General features: G+C 43.9%; 1 protein-coding gene and 1 pseudogene across 2 annotated transcripts in view; both read right to left on the minus strand.

Annotated features, from left to right (window-relative positions):
• Positions 1–5,999, minus strand: part of LOC308159616 (adenylate cyclase type 5-like) — a gene marked incomplete at its 5' end in the record, with an annotated part of 6,815 nt that extends 816 nt beyond the window's left edge. Inside the window, 9 exons of the mRNA XM_080533437.1 lie at positions 203–407; positions 792–1,055; positions 1,855–1,987; positions 2,212–2,235; positions 2,897–3,072; positions 4,218–4,358; positions 4,679–4,795; positions 5,195–5,222; positions 5,611–5,999. Coding sequence (XP_080389563.1) covers positions 203–407; positions 792–1,055; positions 1,855–1,987; positions 2,212–2,235; positions 2,897–3,072; positions 4,218–4,358; positions 4,679–4,795; positions 5,195–5,222; positions 5,611–5,999 — 1,477 coding nt within the window. The remainder of the gene's footprint in view (positions 1–202; positions 408–791; positions 1,056–1,854; positions 1,988–2,211; positions 2,236–2,896; positions 3,073–4,217; positions 4,359–4,678; positions 4,796–5,194; positions 5,223–5,610) is intronic.
• Positions 1–20,166, minus strand: part of LOC308160365 (acidic mammalian chitinase-like) — a 685,529-nt pseudogene that overhangs the window by 344,864 nt on the left and 320,499 nt on the right. The gene's annotated exons all lie outside the window — the stretch shown is intronic.

Genomic DNA, 20,166 nt, shown 5'->3' on the forward strand with positions numbered 1-20,166 from the left:
CCGGCCTCTCTAACCACTAGGCTACCGCTGCCCATGGTAACACCCACAATACCCATTTCTCTATCAATCCAATCACCATGTCTGTCTGTCTCATCTATTCCTGTCCTCCTCATTAACGGGAACTCGTCTAAACTAGAACCTCACCCTTACCTCGGGCTGGCCTCTTATTCCCCCCCCCCCCCCCCCCCTCCATCCTCCTCACCTATCTTCATCTGGAAGTTGTTAAAGGAATGCTCGTTGATGTACTTCATCTGCTCCCTCAGCCTCATGGCGTAGTCGGCCAGCGCGGTGATGTGGGAGCGTCCCTCGCGGTCGTAGGTGGAGTCGTTCAGGCCCGAGGCCGCCATGTAGGTGCTGCCGATGGTCTTGATCTTCTCCAGCTGCCGGAACTTGTCCTCGCTGATGATCTGAGAGGAACATAACAACACAACACAACACTAACACGCTGAGCTTGTTGTGGAACAAACAGTCTGCAGGTCAGGGCCGGCACCAGAACCAACACCTAGGGTGGGCAGGAGCTGAGGGGGGACGGGGGGACAGGGGGACGGGGGCAATGACACAACATTAGTGGACTTAGAATTAGTGATATTCTGTGGCTCAGTGAGTAGCACATGGTGCTAACAACGCTTAGGGTGTGGGTTCGATTCCCGCTGGGACCATAATATACCGAAAAATTAACGCACTCACTGCAATGTAAGTCGCTTTGGAAAAAAGCATCAGCTAAGTGGCATATATCATATTAAAACGACCTCTACGGTATCCCCACTCATCCACTCCTCCTCCTCCTTTACCTCGTCAAAGTCGGCGATGATCTCGTTGAGCAGCCTCAGACACTCCACCCCTTCGTTGTTGGCCTCCAGCTCCACGTAGAACTCGGAGAAGTTGCTGATGGAGGCGAACATGACGGCCACGCACTCGCAGGACTGGTAGTACAGCTCGTCGTTGCGCCGCTCGCGCGCCAGGAAGTGGGCGGCCACGTCCTTGGGCAGGATGTTGTGGAGCAGGCGGCGGTTGTAGGCCTGCAGCTCCTCCATCTCCTCCTTCTCCTCGGTGGCCTGGGAGCGGACCACCAGAGGGACTTATTAGATAATAATAATAATAATAATAATAATAATAATAACTTTTATTTGTATAGCGCTTTTCCTGCAAATGTTCCAGCTCAAAGTGCTCCAATCATTATGTAATCATAATTTAATGATTTTGTTATTTAAAGGCAATATTAAAAAGATGGGTTTTTAGTCTTGACTTGAACATAAGCTGAGGTTGCATCCCTAATGTAAACTGGCAGTGCATTCCGCAATTTGGGTGCATACAATGAGAATGCAGCCTCACCAAATCTCTTTTTTTGTACATGTGTGGTACACCAGCGTCAGAAGACCTGAGAGCTCTATTGGGCTGATATGCTAGCAAAAGGTCTTTCAGATATTCTGGTGCTGTGCCAGTGAGAGCTTTATAAACAAGCAGAAGGGTCTTGAAATCTATTCTGAACTTAACAGATATCAGGAAATGGTGTTCAATACACACTGACCTACAATAATTGTTGTAATAATTGTTAGATAGGATACGTCATGATAGCTAATGTTTGGTGAGAGCTCTGGTGGAAATGACTCTTGCAGTTGCCCTTCTCCCTGTGAGGTAAAGTGATTTGATTTTAAATATTCGCTTTATATTTCTATACACAGATAAGTATGTATATAATAGTAATAGTAAGTAATAGTATAGTAACATATATTATTATGAAACAGTTGTATGGTGGGGATATCTAAGAATCCTGCAGTGGAAAGTAATTCAGCTGAAATACTTGGGAGCTGCTGTTGTCATGGTAGAGGAGTGCCCCCTAGAGGCTCATGGTACCTGTAGTTTCCAGAGGAAGTCAAGACGCGCAGTGGACTCAACCTGCTGGGCGTGTAGGTACAGCGCCAGCACAAACACAGTGAGGATCACAGGGGTCATGACCCTCAGGGACACTTTGGTCACACTGAACGGGCTGAGGAGAGACAGAACAGGAGGTCAGGAAGGAAGAGAAAGAGAGAGATAAAAGCAGATGATTTTCAACAAGCCCATTGTAACATTGTGTCAAAACGTACCACTGGTCTGTAGTTTCATTGAAACTGGACTTGAGGGGAGAATAACAATCACATTAACATTGAACAACTTTCTCCAAACAAACAAGAGCGATGGAGATATAATGATAATAAAATGCATTCTTACCATTGAATAGTTTCATTGAAATCACTAAGAGATGAAAAAGAGAAAAGAGTATTATTGAATTTGTTTGCGAAGGAACACATGGGTGAGCAGTTCATCTAATAAGCTAGGGAGGAGATGCGCAGGCAGAACAACAAACACACTGAACAGAACGAACGTGACCAGGATCTGAGGGTTTGAATACAGAGCTGTCTGGACCGGGACAACTCTCACTTCTGCTTTTTATGACTTCCTGTCTTGGTTCTGTGACTGTTCCCGCTTTTACTTTTTGGATTGTTATGTGATTCGGTCTTTTTGTGCTGCAGAACAAGAACTTTAGCTGTAAGTAAACCAGTTTTAACTGAGTCAGGCCAGTCTAAATGCAACACATTTTAACATTTGTAATGTTACTTTGAATCTTTCCCCGTATAATAAGAAAGAAAGAATGAACCTCCATAGCATTGGAAATAGCAAAGTCTCGTGGCCACGGGTCCATCACCATAAAAGAGACCAACCGTTAACCCAGACGCCTGTTTTTTTTTTTTTAAATCTCTCTCCCTCTCTCTCCCCCCCCACCCCCCCTCTCTCTCTCTCTCTCCCCCCTCTCTCCAGCCCACCCCCCCTCTCTCCCTCCCTCTGATCAAGGCGTAACGCAAACCCGAATAATATTATCCGTCGTGTCACTCCCAGGCGGCAGTAGAGTACTCACAGGGCATTTGAGGTGACGAAGAGGTCTGCGTTGTCGAACAGCGCCACCTGTGGCCACTCCACCAGCAGCAGGAAGGTGAGCTGGATGAGCAGCATGAGGGCCAGCTTCCCTATGCTGCTGATCTGGAGGAACACTGAGCAGGCCAGGAGGGTCAGCAGCACACTGTAACTGAAATACTGAGACAGAGAGAGAGAGAGAGGAGGGGTGGGGGGGGGGGGAGAGAGGGAGAGGGAGAGGGGGGGGGAGAGAGAGAGAGAGAGAGGGGGGGTGAGAGAGAGAGGGGGGGTGGGGGGGAGAGAGAGAGAGGGGGGGTGGGGGGGAGAGGGAGAGAGAGGGGGAGAGGGAGAGAGAGGAGGGGAGAGAGAGAGGAGGGGAGAGAGAGGGAGGGGGGGGAGAGAGAGGGGGGGGAGGGAGAGGGGGGGAGAGAGAGAGGGGGGAGAGAGAGAGAGAGAGAGGGGGGGAGAGAGGGAGAGGGGGGGAGAGAGAGAGAGAGAGGGGGAGAGAAAGGGAGAGGGAGAGGGGGGGTGGGGGGAGAGAGAGAGAGAGAGGGGTGGGGTGGGGGGGAGAGAGAGAGAGGGGGGGGGTGGGGGGGAGAGAGAGGAGGGGAGAGAGAGGGAGGGGGCGGAGAGAGAGAGGGAGAGAGGGGGGGGAGAGAGAGAGGGATTGATTATTGATTTATAGATAGATAGGGTTAGGGATAGATACTGTTGATCAGCAATAGCTCATATTGATCAGCTATTGACGTGTCGAGCATAAAGGCTACAAGTCAGTGAGACACTCTGGTATCTCAAATGTTTATTGTGTGTCAGCTAGTGAGAAAGACAAACGTTTCCCTTTCATAAGGAAGTGTCTCAAAGTGTCTCAAAGTGCAAAAGAACTAACAGTACTAGATAGAGCAATGAGAAAAGCCCTGATCTTATCACAGGGAACCAAACCCACTAGAATAGACAGAGAGGATCATTGACTGTTGAATAATCTCTTTCTCTTAATTTGCACCCTGGTCATGGAATAACCTCCACAACACACGACAGCTTAATAATCTCCCTGGGAGAGTTCAAAGCTCTGATTAAGAATTGTGTGACAGAAGAGTGCGACTGCTATTCCTAAAATGGATTTTATCATATTTATCTGTTGTCCCTTGTCTGTTTTTATTATGTTTTATTCTACAATTGTGTAACCTAGTACTTCTAGTACTGCTGTGCTATCTTGGCCAGGTCTCCCCAGAAAGAAAAATAGATTTTAATCTCAAGGGACCTCCTGGTTAAATAACGGTTAAACATATAATGAAGTGATTTAAGCATGCTTAGGTGCACACACTCACCTCAGGGAAGGGGCAGGAGGGGCCCAGTCTGGGGCAGATCTCGAGCCCGCCGTCCACACTCACGTTCAGGGTGCGGATGAGGCAGGGCGTCACCATGTCGATGGACAGGTTCAGCTCCCGAGCAACACAGTCCACCAGCCTCTCAGTGTCACAGGCAAACAGCATGGTAGGAAGATATACGCACACACATGATTCTTTAACGGAAAAGGTTTATCTGTGTGTGTGTGTGTGTGTGTGTGTGTGTGTGTGTGTGTGTGTGTGTGTGTGCGTGCATGTGTGAGCGTGCGTGCGTGCGTGTGTGAGCGTGTGTGCGTGTGTGTGAGTGTATCTGTGTGGGTTTGTGTGTGTGTGTGCGCACGCGCATGTGTGTGCGTGTGTGTGTGTGTGTGAGCGTGTGTGTGTGTGTGTGTGTGTGTGTGTGTGTGAGCGTGCGTCTGTGTGTCCAGTCTGAGCAGTCTCACCATGTTGACGAAGGCAGAGATGAAGACAAGGATGATGGTGAACACCCCGACCAGCGTGCTGTTGGTGCGAGACTGGACAATCTTATTTGACACAGTCTGCATGGCAGCTGGAAAGAGCTGGAAGAGAGGAGGAAGAGGGAGGAGGAGAAAGTAAATTAGATTAGTTAAATTTAGATCTTAAATTTAGATTAGTTTAATTTAGACTTAGACTTTTAGCATGATGACAGGATGACTGGTTGCAATTGATGACTGGTTGCAATTGAAGGAAAGATGAATGCAGCCAAGTACAGCCAAGGATATCCTGGACAAAAAACATTTCCAGAGTGTTAGACCTCAGAATGGGCCGAAGGTTCACCTTCCAACAAGACAATGATCCCAAGCACACAGCTAAAATAACGAAGGAGTGGTTTCAGAACAACTCTGTGAATGTTCTTGAATGGCCGAGCCAGAGTCCTGACTTAAATCCAATTGAGCATCTCTGGAGAGACCTGAAGATGGCTGTCCACCAACGTTCACCATCCAACCTGACAGAACTGGAGAGGATCTGCAAGGAGGAATGGCAAAAGATCCCCAAATCCAGGTGTGAAAAACTTGTTGGATCATTCCCAAGAAGACTCATGGCTGTATTGGCTCAAAAAGGTGCTTCTACTAAATACTGAGCAAAGGGTCTGAATACTTATGGCCATGTGATATTTCAGTGTTTATTTTGTAATAAATCTGCAAAAATGTCTACAAGTCTGTGTTTTTCTGACAATATTGGGTGCTGTGTGTGCATGAACGAGGAAAGAAATTAAATTAATTGATTTTAGAAAATGGCTGCAATATGTCAGTGTGAAAAACTTAAGGGGGTCTGAATACTTTCCGAACCCACTGTATATAAAGAGTGGGACTGCCCGACTCCCCCAAAAAAGTATGCCCACCCCTATACTCACTCTGGGTGGCGTGTGTCATTGCCGAGGCTGCGATGCAGGGAAATGCGGTCACTGGCGAACTGGTTGAAGCAGTTTTTCTTCAGGGAGGGCCTCTCCAGGGGAGGCTTGAGCTCCTCTTTGCTGTAGAACCCTGGTGGACAGTGGGACTCTGTGGGGACGGCCAGGCGCCCTGAGGGGATGGGTAGAGGGGTGCCGATCTGGAAGCCCATGTTTATGAAAGCGCCCCTGACTACACCCACACCCATCCCCTGGGTCTGGTCGTCGCCCAGGTCCTGGAGCCAGGGCGCATAACCAGAACTGTCATGCTGCAGAACCAGAAGCAGGACGAGGAACACTGTGGAGGCCACAACGACCAGCTGAAAAGCTACCCGACGGGTGGACATGCGCATGGTTCTGTTGGAATGCAGAATTCACAATGAGTTACAAACATGATCAACAGTGTGTGTGTGTGTGTGTGTGTGTGTGTGTGTGTGTGTGTGTGTGTGTGTGTGTGTGTGAGACGGGTGACCATGCGCATGGTTCTGTTGGAATGCAGAAGTGACACAAGACATGGAAACGGAAATTAACCCTATTGTTAGAATAAAGGGATGAATCAATTCTGTTTTACTTAAGACTGGATCAACAACCCTTTGTTGTTTTTACAAACCATACCAAATCCAATATTCATTCACTTAACTGGAAAGTGTTCATTTATGCCAACTTTAAATACAAACAGACAATTGCTTAACAAAACTCATTTTGAATGCACAAATGACCTGCTTAAATGTCAGTGTCACCTCTAAGGTACACCTGCACCAAACAGGGAGTCACATGACGTACTTCTGCTACTAGTTCTTGAGGCTTTATTATGTGATATGTAAATATACCTGTCTGATAAGAGCATTCTCTAACTGGGAAACACTGAAACTGTCACCTCCCGTTTGGTAGCATTCACCTTCACACTAGTCTAGTGTGGAACATTACAGTTTTCATTTCAATGTGTTCAATAGAGGTAGAGTCATTGTTGTAGCATGTAACATTTGAAATGAAATGTAGCAAACAATAAACAAACATTTGCAACAAACAAAAACCAGGGCCATTTCATTAATATCTCACCACAACAGAGGATTAGGCTACACAAGGAAATGTGCCAATTCATGCAAGCCAGTCAAAATGCTCTGTTTGTGGATCTCTGCACTGACATATAACCTAAAGTCGGCTTCTTTCTGTTTGTATTGCAAAAACTTGACAGAAACGTTGCCTTGCTTTGAGTGCATGTCCTTAAACTAGGTCCAGTTTTACATCATGAACTGAGTTCTATACCAAATATGTCTCGTTTGTAAAGTTTGAAAGCATATAAACAAAATATCAGCAAAGAGGACCTTCTGATCACAAATGCCATCCCTGTCAATTGATTGCATGAGACACTTATAATATAACTGTCATTGACCACACATTTGATTTGTCTAGTGATGACCACAGAAGATCTCGAGGCGCCCTATACATCACCATATGCCACATTCAACCTTACCACGATGTCTTAGGTTGAGAGTACAGTCCCAAATAACCCGAACAACATCTACTTCCAAACTGCGATAGGCCACTTGTGTCCACACCTCCCCTCGGCTGGCCATTGCCTGAGCGCAGCAGGTGCGTGCCATTACATGATGAATCCTGCAGGCATGGGTTGCATTCAAGATCGACAACGTTCAAATGTTAGACTACTGCATGTTAGAACTGACAATGGTCGACATTGTATAGTACGGCATATTCGTTTGCGCGTGTGCAAATGTCACACGAAGATTTAAATAAAGAGCCCAAAAGACCCCAAATTAAATATGTGTGTGCAAGAGATAATCAATCTGTACGCACAAGATAGGAAATCATGCACACGAAATGGTAACGCGTTTCTATTTTTTATGATTAATAAGGAGTGTTATTAATATGTGTGTGTTGAATTGATGTAATAAAATATAATTGTTCAAGCCCTACAGATTTTGAAACATCAGACACACATTTTTGAGATGATCAGTGTTCAGGTAAAATGAGCCACTCCAACTGCAAAGCAAAACAGTGTGCGTGTATGACAAAGTGCTAGCTAGCTATGGCTCAATTTACCTCAACACATTGTGTATATTTTCTACTTAAATACACACATGCATAGATAGTATGATAGGGGCCATACCATATATATATGCTGAAGGGGAGTGTTGTGCAATGTTGTGCAAATAGTGACATCACAGGGGACGGCCCTCTTGACATCTAGGAGACTGATAGGGGCACTGGTAGATATTTGCATAAGAGGGCAGGCATCTAGGGAACTGGAACAAAACTAGCAGGGCAGAGGAGTTCGGCCTCTTTTTTTCACCAGCCCAGCCCGGATCAACACATGTATGTATAAACCTGTTTTTTTACTTTAATTAAATCGTCTTAAACTCAATAACTGTTCTTTGATTCATAACTAATAAGAGAAATACACGACATTAGTGGCGAGCCAAAAACCCAGGAGTCTAAAAAGGGAAATCTATGTTTGAAAACTGAAGCTGCAAAGAAAGGTATGATTGTGTGGAACAGCTGTGTTTTTCAAACATTTTCTTTGAGACTAAAACAACCTTAAAGTAAAGTATCTTGTTGGAATAGAAACAAACCTTTCATAATCTTTAATAAGTGGGGTTGGTGAGAGCCGGATTTTGAAGTCCGTTTTTGTAAATATACGATTAGATTGGTAAGGGATTTGAGTGTTTGTATTGGTGATATAGGGCCGAATTTGGTAATTCGCTTTTTTATGTTAAGATATTAGTTGTGTAACTAATAGTGGTATTACGGAATATCGTGAGTGTGTGTGTAGAATTGTGTTAAAGTGTAAATGGACTGTGTAGTCTATTTTGTATTGTAGCAGTGAAAAACATATGAGACTCTTTGTCTGTGTGAAAGGACGCCATTGTGTAAACGAAGCAAGAACACGCACGCTCGGGCACGCGCGCAGACGCCCAGAAGCAGAGGCACAAAGAAGCCTAGATATCTCTGTGAAGAGACTGTGTGGAAAACGTGAATGCATTGTAGAATATTTGAATGAGATAAATAATAGTTTAACTGGATTGAAAGATAATCGTGAAATTGTTGTGTCGTAGAAAATAACATTATTGTGGAAAAGTATATGTTGTGAGACTAATCTTTTCACAGGAGCGGTTTTTCCCCCAGAAGGAAGGACAAAGACTTGCCCCTCCCTCTCCCTTTCTCTCCTGTGGATAGACGCGCGCTCACACATGCACGAGCGTCCGCGCTCGTACACAAATACATTCCTTCATTCACGCGGCAGAAACGCCCTAGGGGGCTGCGTGTGATTGTTGCATTACATAGATTGTAGTAATTCAAAGATAGAAAGATAGTGAATTGATCATCGGGATATTTAAAGTAGTTTAAAGATATTTGTCATAGTTTGTTAAAAGTAAAAGATAGATTGTGAGTTTTAGGTAAGATTATAGAGTCGTTCTGTGAGATAGAGCTGTAGGCTGCCGGCGCCATCTGCTGGCCAAAACACGACAAGACATTTTTTGAACATTGTCTCCCTGTAAATTGATGAAATACAACCCTCCTTCATTGATGATGGTTATAAATGATTGTAATATATTACATTACTTTAATTAATTTAATTAATTACAAATTGATTGAATTAATTATTCAGATCATTTTATTTTTCTGTTTTCACAAAACTTTGATCAATTGTTTTGTGACAATCTAATGATAACCATTCCTTTGTTTGATATGTTGATAATAGCTAATTGACTTCACAGGTTTACATCAATGAAGTGTCAATGAATAATTCTAACTAATCATTCATTCCTTTCACTTAACAAGTCGATTTCTTTACAGATTGTAATTAATAATTAATCATTCATTCTTTTCCAAATAACAAGTCGATTTCTTTACAGGTTATAATTAATATTTGTAATTTACATCTTTTATTTCAAGTTAGGTCATGTCCACAGCTTTTGATTAGGAATAGCAGAATAGATTGTATTGATAATTAAGCAGTAAAAGGGTTTTTGTAAATCAGTGAATACTTAGGTGTTGACCAGCCTTTGTGATTTAATAATTGTGTTGACCAGAACTGTAATTAGTATTGAATGAGTAATCAAGTGACACATATTCATAAACAATTAGGAAACACATTTAAGTATAAAGTACTTACACAGATATTAGATTTAAGTTAATACTGCACTGACATACACAAGAGGCAAATCTGTTGTTCTGGGTTGTAGTGGTTTTGTGTGGACGGTTAATACAGTTATATTGGACTAGCATTTGTTTAGCAAATAAGGCAAAATAAGGTGGGTTGTAAGAAGCGTACACCTTATCTAATATAGAATATTGTCAGCATATTGAGCAAGTAGAATGGGGTCAAATTCAACGAAGCTGTTAAAAGATATTAGTGAACATCGTGGAATGTTGGCTACGTTATCCCCTATGGCTGTAGTGGAAAAAATGAATCCTCTTGTTAGGGAAATTAGCAAAATGTCTACGAAATGGAATAGCCGTTGGGCATACATTGAACAGCCGTGGCCGAAAGAGGGCAGCCTTAATTTACAAATAATTGCAACATTGGAAATACTTATCAATGGGCACAAAGCACATCAAAGAGGAAAGATTAGATCAGAGAAACGCAAGTTAGAGTTAGCTATTTTAGATCTATTTAAGGTAGAGGGACAGAAAATAGCTCAGATGGAACCGGAAAAGAAAAAAGAATTGGCCAGAACACTGGAACAGAAATTGAACATTCCATCCCCAGACATGTGTCCTGTCTCCAGTCCCCCTCCATATGCTAAGGCACTGGAGGACCATTCCCAGAAGAAGAAGAAGAAGAAGAAGAAGGAGCCAAGGGGAAAAGGGGACGACAGGAGTGACGAGGAAGATGACAGCAAAGATGGCAGTGAAGACTCAAGAGATGACGACAGTGCAGATGGAGGCTACAACGCGCAGGTCAGGAAGATGATAGCCACAGCCGAAAGGAAAGGTGGGAGAAGACGCCCGGAGAAAGCGGAAAGAGAGGAAGAAAGACACCACAGATGGCTGAAGGAGCAACGAGAAAGGGAGAAAGAGGGAGATTGTCACCGAATGTCATCAAATACATTAAAGAACTGTCCAGTGCTGATTCGGGGTAACAAGATGGAATATCATCCGTGGCATCATACAGATCTGTCTGAAGTGATAGAGAAGCTCCCCGTTCTTCAAGATGGTGGATACCCGTGGACTACTGAGATGGACGTGAGACTGACAGGAACGCAGGCCGCAATGGGAGACCTGAAAAGACTCTTAGCTTTTATTGCAGGATTGGATACAATGCAGGAAATATTGATGAAGGCAGGACTTCATAGATATATCAATACATCAGTTTATGATCCAGAGCTCTTCGCAGCAAACAGAGGCAAACTGTGGAAAGCAATCAGAGAGACTTACCCTACTCACATTCACCCAGACAATATCATTGTGAAGCCACTGGGGGGAGATGAGAATCCCCGGGGGTTTGTTGCCCGTGTGCACTCTCAATGGAGAAGTGTGACAGGGAAAGACGCTGAAGATAACCCCTTAGAAAAATCCATAATCAGGGAAAAAATACAAGAAGGGCTTCCTACCCCAGTTAAGGATAAGCTAGCAGAAGTGGTGGGGCTACGACACATGAACAAAGCTGTTTATATAGACCACGTAGCTCATCAAGTTGAGTTATATCGAAAGAATATTCAGATACAGAAGTCACAAGACGAAGAATCACTCAGAATATTGACTCATGTGCAATTGACCGAAAGCGAGAGGAACATAGAGGGAGTGCAGGCTTTAGCCCCACAGCAACAGCCACCTGGAGTGCAGACTGCTACTTACCAGTCCTACTCACAGGGGCCACAAGGGGGGTATCCTGCTACTTACCAGTCCTACCCACAGGGGCCACAAGGGGGGTATCCATACCCACAAGGACCACCAGGGGTGCAAACGGTTCCATACCAGATGTACACACAGCCTGGCCAAGGACCACCACCAGGGGGATGGACAGCAGCAGGGAAGAAGATGCTAGAACCGTGTTACCAATGCGACCAGAATGGACATCTAGCCTGTACCTGCTGCAACAGGCCCCAGGGGGGCGCAGGGGGGAGCCAAGGAGGAGGATATTGGCCCCCTACTACACCTGCTCCAGGAGTGATGAACCCTTACGGAGGCCCAGCAGCTGGCCTATAGGGGTGCCCGGAAGATCCGAGTGGGAGGTGCCAGCTGGTGGTGACAAAGAAGCCTGAAGGCGCCACGCACCTTCCTATGTCTAGAGAATATGTGAAGACAATCGGATTTGAGGGAATTAAACAGCTGATTCCTACAACTGAGCTTGTAGACTTAGAGTACAAGGGACAGAGAGCAACTCTGTCAACATTTGTGTCAGAACACACGCCAACAGGGCTGCTAGGGAGAGATGCTCTATGCCAATTGAACTGTACAGTAAAATGCACACCTGACGGCTGTCAGGTGACGGTGCCATCCGGTGTTCAGATTCCATCGACAGCCAGAGTGATTAAGCATAGAACAGACCTACAAGCTTTGCCTTTAAAGGGAGCTGATATAGAATATTGGGTTGATGGGTCTTGTTACGGGGTAGGAGAAACTTTGTGCGCTGGGTATTCCTTAGTTAAAGCACAGAATTCAAAGTTTATTGTAGAACAGGCTGAGGCAGTTCCTCAGCCATGCTCAGCTCAGTTGGCTGAGTTGATTGCCCTCACAGAAGCATGCAACTTGGGAACCGGACGGAGAGTGACAGTGTACACCGACTCTGCCTATGCACATAATGTGTGTCATTTTAATGGAGCTGTATGGAGGGGGCGGGGTTTTAAGAGAACTGATGGTACGCCTATACAGCATCACGCACAGATCATGAAGCTGTTACAAGCCATGATGAAGCCAAAGGAATTAGCCATAGTGAAGTGTGCCACACACAGGTCTGACTCATCACATGTCACACAAGGTAACAGGGCTGCAGAGGATGCAGCCAAAGCCATTACAGGAGCAGACAAGGCAGGTAAAGGTCTTCTGGTCACACATGAAAAGCAATTACAGGGCATGGTCACACTTGAGGATTTATTGATGTTACAGAGTAGAGTAACTACGTTAGACAAGAACGTTTGGCTAGCAAGGGGGGCAAGTCAGGATGACACAGGTCTATGGAGGAATCATGAGGGGTTGGTTGTAGCACCCTCAGATTTAATAGGCATGTTAATACGGGAAGCTCATGGATTAGCACACGTGGCTAGGGGGGAGGTAAGACGCAAGATCACCAAGGAATATGGGTTTTGGAGTCCATATTTGATGGAACAGATTGACCATGCTTTAGGTCAATGTGGGGTCTGCTGGAGAAACAACATCAGAGTGGGTACACCAGTGGTGTCTGGGCATATCCCTACCCCAATAGGGCCACGGGTGGTGGACAGGGGGGTGGATGTACAGAGTAGGCAGGATGTTGTGCCAACAGGTGCCGAGGTCCCCAGAGAACCTGAGAAGGAGGAGCTACGACGAGATGCTGTGGTGTTGCCTGAGCCAGTGGCAATGCCAGCGTTACAGCCAGTGATATTACCGGCAATGCCTGAAGCCGAGGGGACAGTGGAAAGCTGTCCAGATGCCAATGAACCAGAAACCAACGAAGCAGAGAGGGTTGACAGTCTGGAGGTCTGCCTGAACCTCAATGACACTGACGGACGACGACCAGTTAGGAAAAGATTAAAGACTATGAATAGGGTAGTGAAGCAGCAGATCAAAGGGAACGACGGGAATGGACAGCAGATGATAGCATGGCTGGAAACGGTCTTAGGGGCATGGGAAACTTATTTTGCTAAGATAGGAGCACCTATTATAGCAGACATGATTTTTGACTTTCTTAGGAGGCAGGGCCTCATTGACTGTTTTTGGAAAATCAGTCACTCAGTCCACGTTAATGAACTTTTCAGAAGACTAGTCCTCACCTGAGGTGAAGATCTATGCATTAATGCATTCCCTTTGTCCTGTGCTTACTGTTGGAGAATTATGTGTTATGATAACTGAATGTCATTATTTGTGTATTGTTTGTTTGTTTCTATATCGTGTGATTGAGGTCAGTTGAGAAGTGATGTGGTGGTTATACAAAGCTAGGAGAGAGGTTCTGTTCCTAGCGCAACGAAAATGGAAGCTCCTGACTATGAAAGTGTTATCAATCTGAGACAGCGGTAAAGGCTGTTCTCCAACTGGGTTCACGTGCTAGCAACCTCTGACCCTGACGCTTCAAGGACAAAGAAAACATCGGTCGTTGGAAGTTTCTGTATTGATTTGTGCATGATGAACTGTGTTTAGTTTAATTGTGATTGTTATTTTCAAGATTCTTTTTATTATTGGTTGTTTTCTATTTTTGGTTTATGATATCTTTGGGTCCTAATACTGGTCCTGGGTTGGTCTGTGTTATTGTGCTTCTTGTGTTGTGTGTTGGTGTAGTTTTTCTGTTTGTTGTTGTTTATTTAAAAAAAAAAAAAAAAAAAAAAAATTCTTTTTCTTTGGTTTCTTATGTGGGGTTTTGTGTTTTTGTTTTTGTTTTGTGGTCGTTTAGTTTCGGAACACCCTCTGGGTGGTCCGAGGGGGGATGTGTCGTATATTTTCTACTTAAATACACACATGCATAGATAGTATGATAGGGGCCATACCATATATATATGCTGAAGGGGAGTGTTGTGCAATGTTGTGCAAATAGTGACATCACAGGGGACGGCCCTCTTGACATCTAGGAGACTGATAGGGGCACTGGTAGATATTTGCATAAGAGGGCAGGCATCTAGGGAACTGGAACAAAACTAGCAGGGCAGAGGAGTTCGGCCTCTTTTTTTCACCAGCCCAGCCCGGATCAACACATGTATGTATAAACCTGTTTTTTTACTTTAATTAAATCGTCTTAAACTCAATAACTGTTCTTTGATTCATAACTAATAAGAGAAATACACGACAACATTAAGCTAAATGGAGCTGCTAACATTTATTTATTTTTTTTTTCTTTGGTTTCTTATGTGGGGTTTTGTGTTTTTGTTTTTGTTTTGTGGTCGTTTAGTTTCGGAACACCCTCTGGGTGGTCCGAGGGGGGATGTGTCGTATATTTTCTACTTAAATACACACATGCATAGATAGTATGATAGGGGCCATACCATATATATATGCTGAAGGGGAGTGTTGTGCAATGTTGTGCAAATAGTGACATCACAGGGGACGGCCCTCTTGACATCTAGGAGACTGATAGGGGCACTGGTAGATATTTGCATAAGAGGGCAGGCATCTAGGGAACTGGAACAAAACTAGCAGGGCAGAGGAGTTCGGCCTCTTTTTTTCACCAGCCCAGCCCGGATCAACACATGTATGTATAAACCTGTTTTTTTACTTTAATTAAATCGTCTTAAACTCAATAACTGTTCTTTGATTCATAACTAATAAGAGAAATACACGACAACATTAAGCTAAATGGAGCTGCTAACATTTTTTTTTTTTTTTTTTGATAAATAAATAAATAATAATAATTTAAAAAGTCGATTTATTGTCATTGATATAGTACAGGTACCAAACAACGAAATTTGGGAGGGGGGCTCCCCTGGTGCTAGGAAAAAAAACTAAAAACAAGAAGGGAAAAGAGCTGGTTTACATAAATAAAGGCTATGAACACTATCCACTATACTATACTATACAAATAAAACACTGTGCTGTACATATACTGGTGATAGAGAGAAGGGAGAGGGGGGTGATGGCCGGGAGAGGGGGGTGATAGAGAGAAGGGAGAGGGGGGTGATAGAGAGAAGGGAGAGGGGGTGATAGTGCAGACAGGACACAACATACACTATCCACTATACTATACTATACTATAATAAGAACATGACGATGATAGTGAAAAGGTACAGTAGCCTATGGCATGTAGGTTACCCCCTCTTTCTGTAGATGAAGGGCGATTCTTATAGAAAATCATTCTGATTTTCATGATTGTGTAACCCTCTCCCGAGGTACTATTTCAATTAGGCTAATTAAGATGTAACAGGATTCACAGTAAATTCCCCAGTGTTAAATAGGCAGTGTAAACATACATTGACTCTTTCCGAGTTATTACAACAACAGCTAGAGTAATATTCCCTCCAGTGTTGGTGATAATTCAAGGAGTTAATTGACACGGTGTTACTCTGGAAAGCCCCGCCCATCATTTGTCAATCAGTTCCACGTGGTTTCTTCAGTCACGTGGTTTCTTTATGCGGAGCAGAATTTTCACTGCGCCATTTCACAGAAGGCCATTTTCGAGTGACGTCGAACGACTGCGGTAAGTGTCTCCTAATCATCTATTAATTAAACGGATACTTTGGCATTTCAATAGAAGCAGCATTTTAGAATAACTTTATATTGTTGTTCACCATACACTCCAGCTGATCTTATATCTTAAAATACTGGTTTCCAAAGGGCTAACGTCATGTGCGAGTGTTCACATGAAGATAATTAAGGCAAGTTAGCTAACGTCTAACTAGACAATGTCAGTAGAGGTAAAGTTAACGTTCTTAAGTGGACTTTACGCCTTACCTCATCATCTGTCGCGGCCTGTGGGCCACTGTAGTCCCGCTGTTGTTGACGGGAACGTCCGGACTATTAGCTCGCCTCCTATACAGACACAGGGCCGGTTTCACAGACAAGGCTTAAGCCTAGTCCTAGATTTAAAAACATCTTCAATGGAGATTTTACATTGAAAGTGTGATTTAGTCCAGGACTAGGCTTAAACCTAGTCTCTGAAACCGGCCCATAGTGTTCTAGGGTTAGCCTCTCCAGTGTTTCTTGTGGACTTTATTTTGCTTTTGCTTGGTGTGTCTATTCTTTTGAGTAGTGTTGTTTATGACGATGTCAGTAGAGGTAAAGTTAACGTTCTTAACAGAGTGTAGAGGGGTGATTGTGTTGTCTTTTTTTGTAATGTCTCTCGATTCCAGTAAAAATACGTTAACAACGTGCACGTGTGGGGAGTTGGCTAACATAGCTATTAGCTTGAATGGCTAGTTTACTTAACATGTGCGCGGGGAATCCTACAACGATTAGCGTTAGCATCATCACAGCAGATGTAAATGAGCAACATTAAACTAGCTAATTGGAGGGTGACTGTTGTATTCTTTATTCTAGCCTAACATAGCTAATGTTCATAGATTCCAGTGAAAGCAAAGACTGCATTGTGTGGGGAGTTGTCTAAGTTATCGCGTGCCAATCAATCCAATCTGGCAACACTGAACTAGCTAGCTCGCTCCTCTCCCTGCAGTCTGTCTTTATTATATTGTACTGTGAAATTACCATAGCTAAGTAAATGAGTATTGGTGAAGAAGTTAGTTGTCTCTTGTAATGTGTCATGATTGAAATACAAATGTAATGCTTTTTCATCCATTGTGGCCTATCATACTCCAGGGGGAATGTCCCTGTAATTCGTAATTGTAAATAGCTTTGGATTAAAAGCGTCTGCTAAATGGCAAAATTAATTAATTAATTAATCTTGTATCACCACTTCCAGATGCTGATCAAGGTGAGGTTCAATGGTGAACAAAAATATGTCAAGATCATTGACCTGACACTTGACAACCTTTTGACTGAAGGTAAGCTTTTAATTTGCCATTTAGTCTGATTACTTTTACTATTATGATTGCAAATCTAATTGTAGGCTGTTGTTTTAATGTTTGTCACAGCTTTCCCAAAATGGAATCCTAGTTACCAGTTTATCAGATGCAAAGCTGTATGATGGATCTGGAACTGAAGTTGATGGGGATGTGTTTGAGGAGGTGGTGAAAGAGTCAGATCTTGGTGTGTTCAAGCTCACACTGGGCAATGAAGGTATGTGCTGGTCTGATAGAGGTGAGTCTGGAGTCAGTCTTTACCTCAGTCTGGTAGGGGTTAGTCTGGAGTAGGGGTGGGCATCGACGATCGATAATTGATCGATAAGGATCTTGGTCGATCACAAAATGAAACATTTGGTCGATCACAAAAAAAAAAAATTTAAAAAAAAATTGTGATCGACCAAATGTTTTATTTTGTGATCGATCAATTATCGATCGTCGATGCCCACCCCTAGTCTGGAGTCAGTCTTTACCTCAGTCTGGTAGGGGTTAGTCTGGAGTCAGTCTTTACCTCAGTCTGGTACGGGTTAGTCTGGAGTCAGTCTTTACTAGGGGTGTAATGGATCGCCTAACTCACGGATCGGATCGTGTCACGGTTTTTGAGTCACGGATCGGATCATTTTTCGGATCAACACAAAAAATAAAAATAAAACGCTTTTTCCTCGAATTCTGTAAAAAATACCACTTTTACTGTGTAAAACCCAACAACATTCAAGATGTCAAAACTGGTATATATAGCCTTCAGTGTTTCCTCCAGGAATTTTTACAATGGTGGCGGGTAGTGCTGACCGCGCGCGCGCGCAGCGCGCTTGCGATTTTTCGCGTGCACGCGCATGAAACGCGCACGCGCGCTCAAAACAACGACGTAATTTCAGCCAAAACTCGAGGTGGGCCCAAAAAAAAAAAAATGTTTTCCTGTACTTCTCCCGTGTGTCTCTTATTGTCTGTGTCTGCATGTTTTTCCAGCATGTAATTCCGTTGTCAATAAAAACAAAAACACTGATCTGACGGGTTTTTTCACAACGTTATTACTTGTCACTTTAAGCCCAGGAGGGAGTTAGCGATTAGCGATGTTTAGCTTAGCTTAGTTTAACAGAAGTATTTTCACTTTTAACATGACTTCCCGTGGTCGTAGAGGGCTGGTCGACGGCTTAAAATGACCCTGTAGACCTTATCCAGCTATAGTCTTGTGTTTCTACCCCGGGCATAGCCGGTGTTATTCACGGACAAACACTCCTGTTAGAGTGGTTCTAGTACACTGGACATAGGTAACACATAGAGAGGCTTCTCCTCTCTCTCTCCATCCTACACTACACTACACTACGCATCCTATACTACACTACACTACGCTAGCTCGCGGTGTTCGGGTGACAGCCAGGGCGCGTTCGTAAATACGCTCTGGAAATCTGATCAGCACTCACGGAATGCCTCTTGTCCAATCAAATGACTTGGTCCCTTTATGACGTTGAACCCAGTGTGCGCTCCGGGGCTCTCAGAGCGAATTTACGAACGCAGCAATACTCGCGACACACACGGACTGGTCCAGTTTCAGCGCTTGTGGGTGTGTCTAGCGCTGTGAAGGTCTGAAAAGCGGCCTAAATCTTTTTTTTTTTTTTGGGTTGAGAAATCTGAATGGTGGCGGAGGAAATTCCATCGTGGCGGACCGCCACGATGAAATGCATGTAGAGGAAACACTGCCTATATATGTGTGTGTGTATATATATATATATATATATATACATACATAACATATTCTACACTCAAACGTTAGGCTACATATTAAACAGAAACACACATTCAACTTAAGGTATGCAGTAGGAGAGAGGGAGGAGGCACCTGGTTGCAGCAGTGAATCACTGGGCTCTTTAAAGCAGACAAATAAACATGTTTTATGCTACTTTCAACTAAATAATAAAGTGAAACCTTACTCGATACGTTAGGCTACATATTAAACAGAAACACACATTCAACTTAAGGTATGCAGTAGGAGAGAGGGAGGAGGCACCTGGTTGCAGCAGTGAATCACTGGGCTCTTTAAAGCAGACAAATAAACATGTTTTATGCTACTTTTAACTAAATAATAAAGTGAAACCTTACTTTAAACATGGTATGAAAAAATTGGCTACATTATCAGAAGTTGTCAGGGTGCCTTTTTCATGCCTCCCGTCAACACACCAGGGTGATGTCGCGGCAACTGTGTGGCCATGCTCGTAAGACTTTCTCGTTGCACAAAGCTTAAACACTGTAACTTTTTTATCGACCACACTTCCAATGACACTGTCCGTCATTGTTATAATTGACAGAGAAGCCAAAGTGCTCCCATACATGGGATTTAAATGACGAAGGAGGCATTTCGAGTTCTTCTCTGTCGCCAACATTAGCAGCACTCGCCACTGATAGGGGTTAGTCTGGAGTCAGTCTTTACCGGTCTGATAGGGGTTAGTCTGGAGTCAGTCTTTACCAGTCTGATAGGGGTTAGTCTGGAGTCAGTCTTTACCTCAGTCTGGTAGGGGTTAGAGTCAGTCTTTATCAGTCTGATAGGGGTTAAGTCTGGAGTCAGTATTTACCTCAGTCTGAACCACCAGGGGACGACTCAGTCTTATCGTGCGTATGAAGGCAGCGATGCCCACCTTCCTCTCCCTCTCTAGCTTCTGCAGCATCACGTCCAGGGCTATGGTGGTGCCGGTTCAGTGTAGTGTGTGAAGTTCAAACTGCATAAATGTATGAACTGTAAAATCAGGATATAGTGGTTGGAACTATAGGGTGGGAACCATCTATGTTTTCAAGTCTTGGTCACTTGTGGCATTACTTTCAATATAACATTTGTGTGTATTGTATATTTCAGCATCTCCCCTGATGAGTCCTTCCTCTGCCGGTTCTGAGATGAATGCCTCAGGCCTTGAGTCGGATGATACAATAA

Source organism: Nansenia antarctica (genome assembly GCF_963989245.1).
Source record: "Nansenia antarctica genome assembly, chromosome: 6".
Classification (NCBI taxonomy): domain Eukaryota; kingdom Metazoa; phylum Chordata; class Actinopteri; order Argentiniformes; family Microstomatidae; genus Nansenia; species Nansenia antarctica.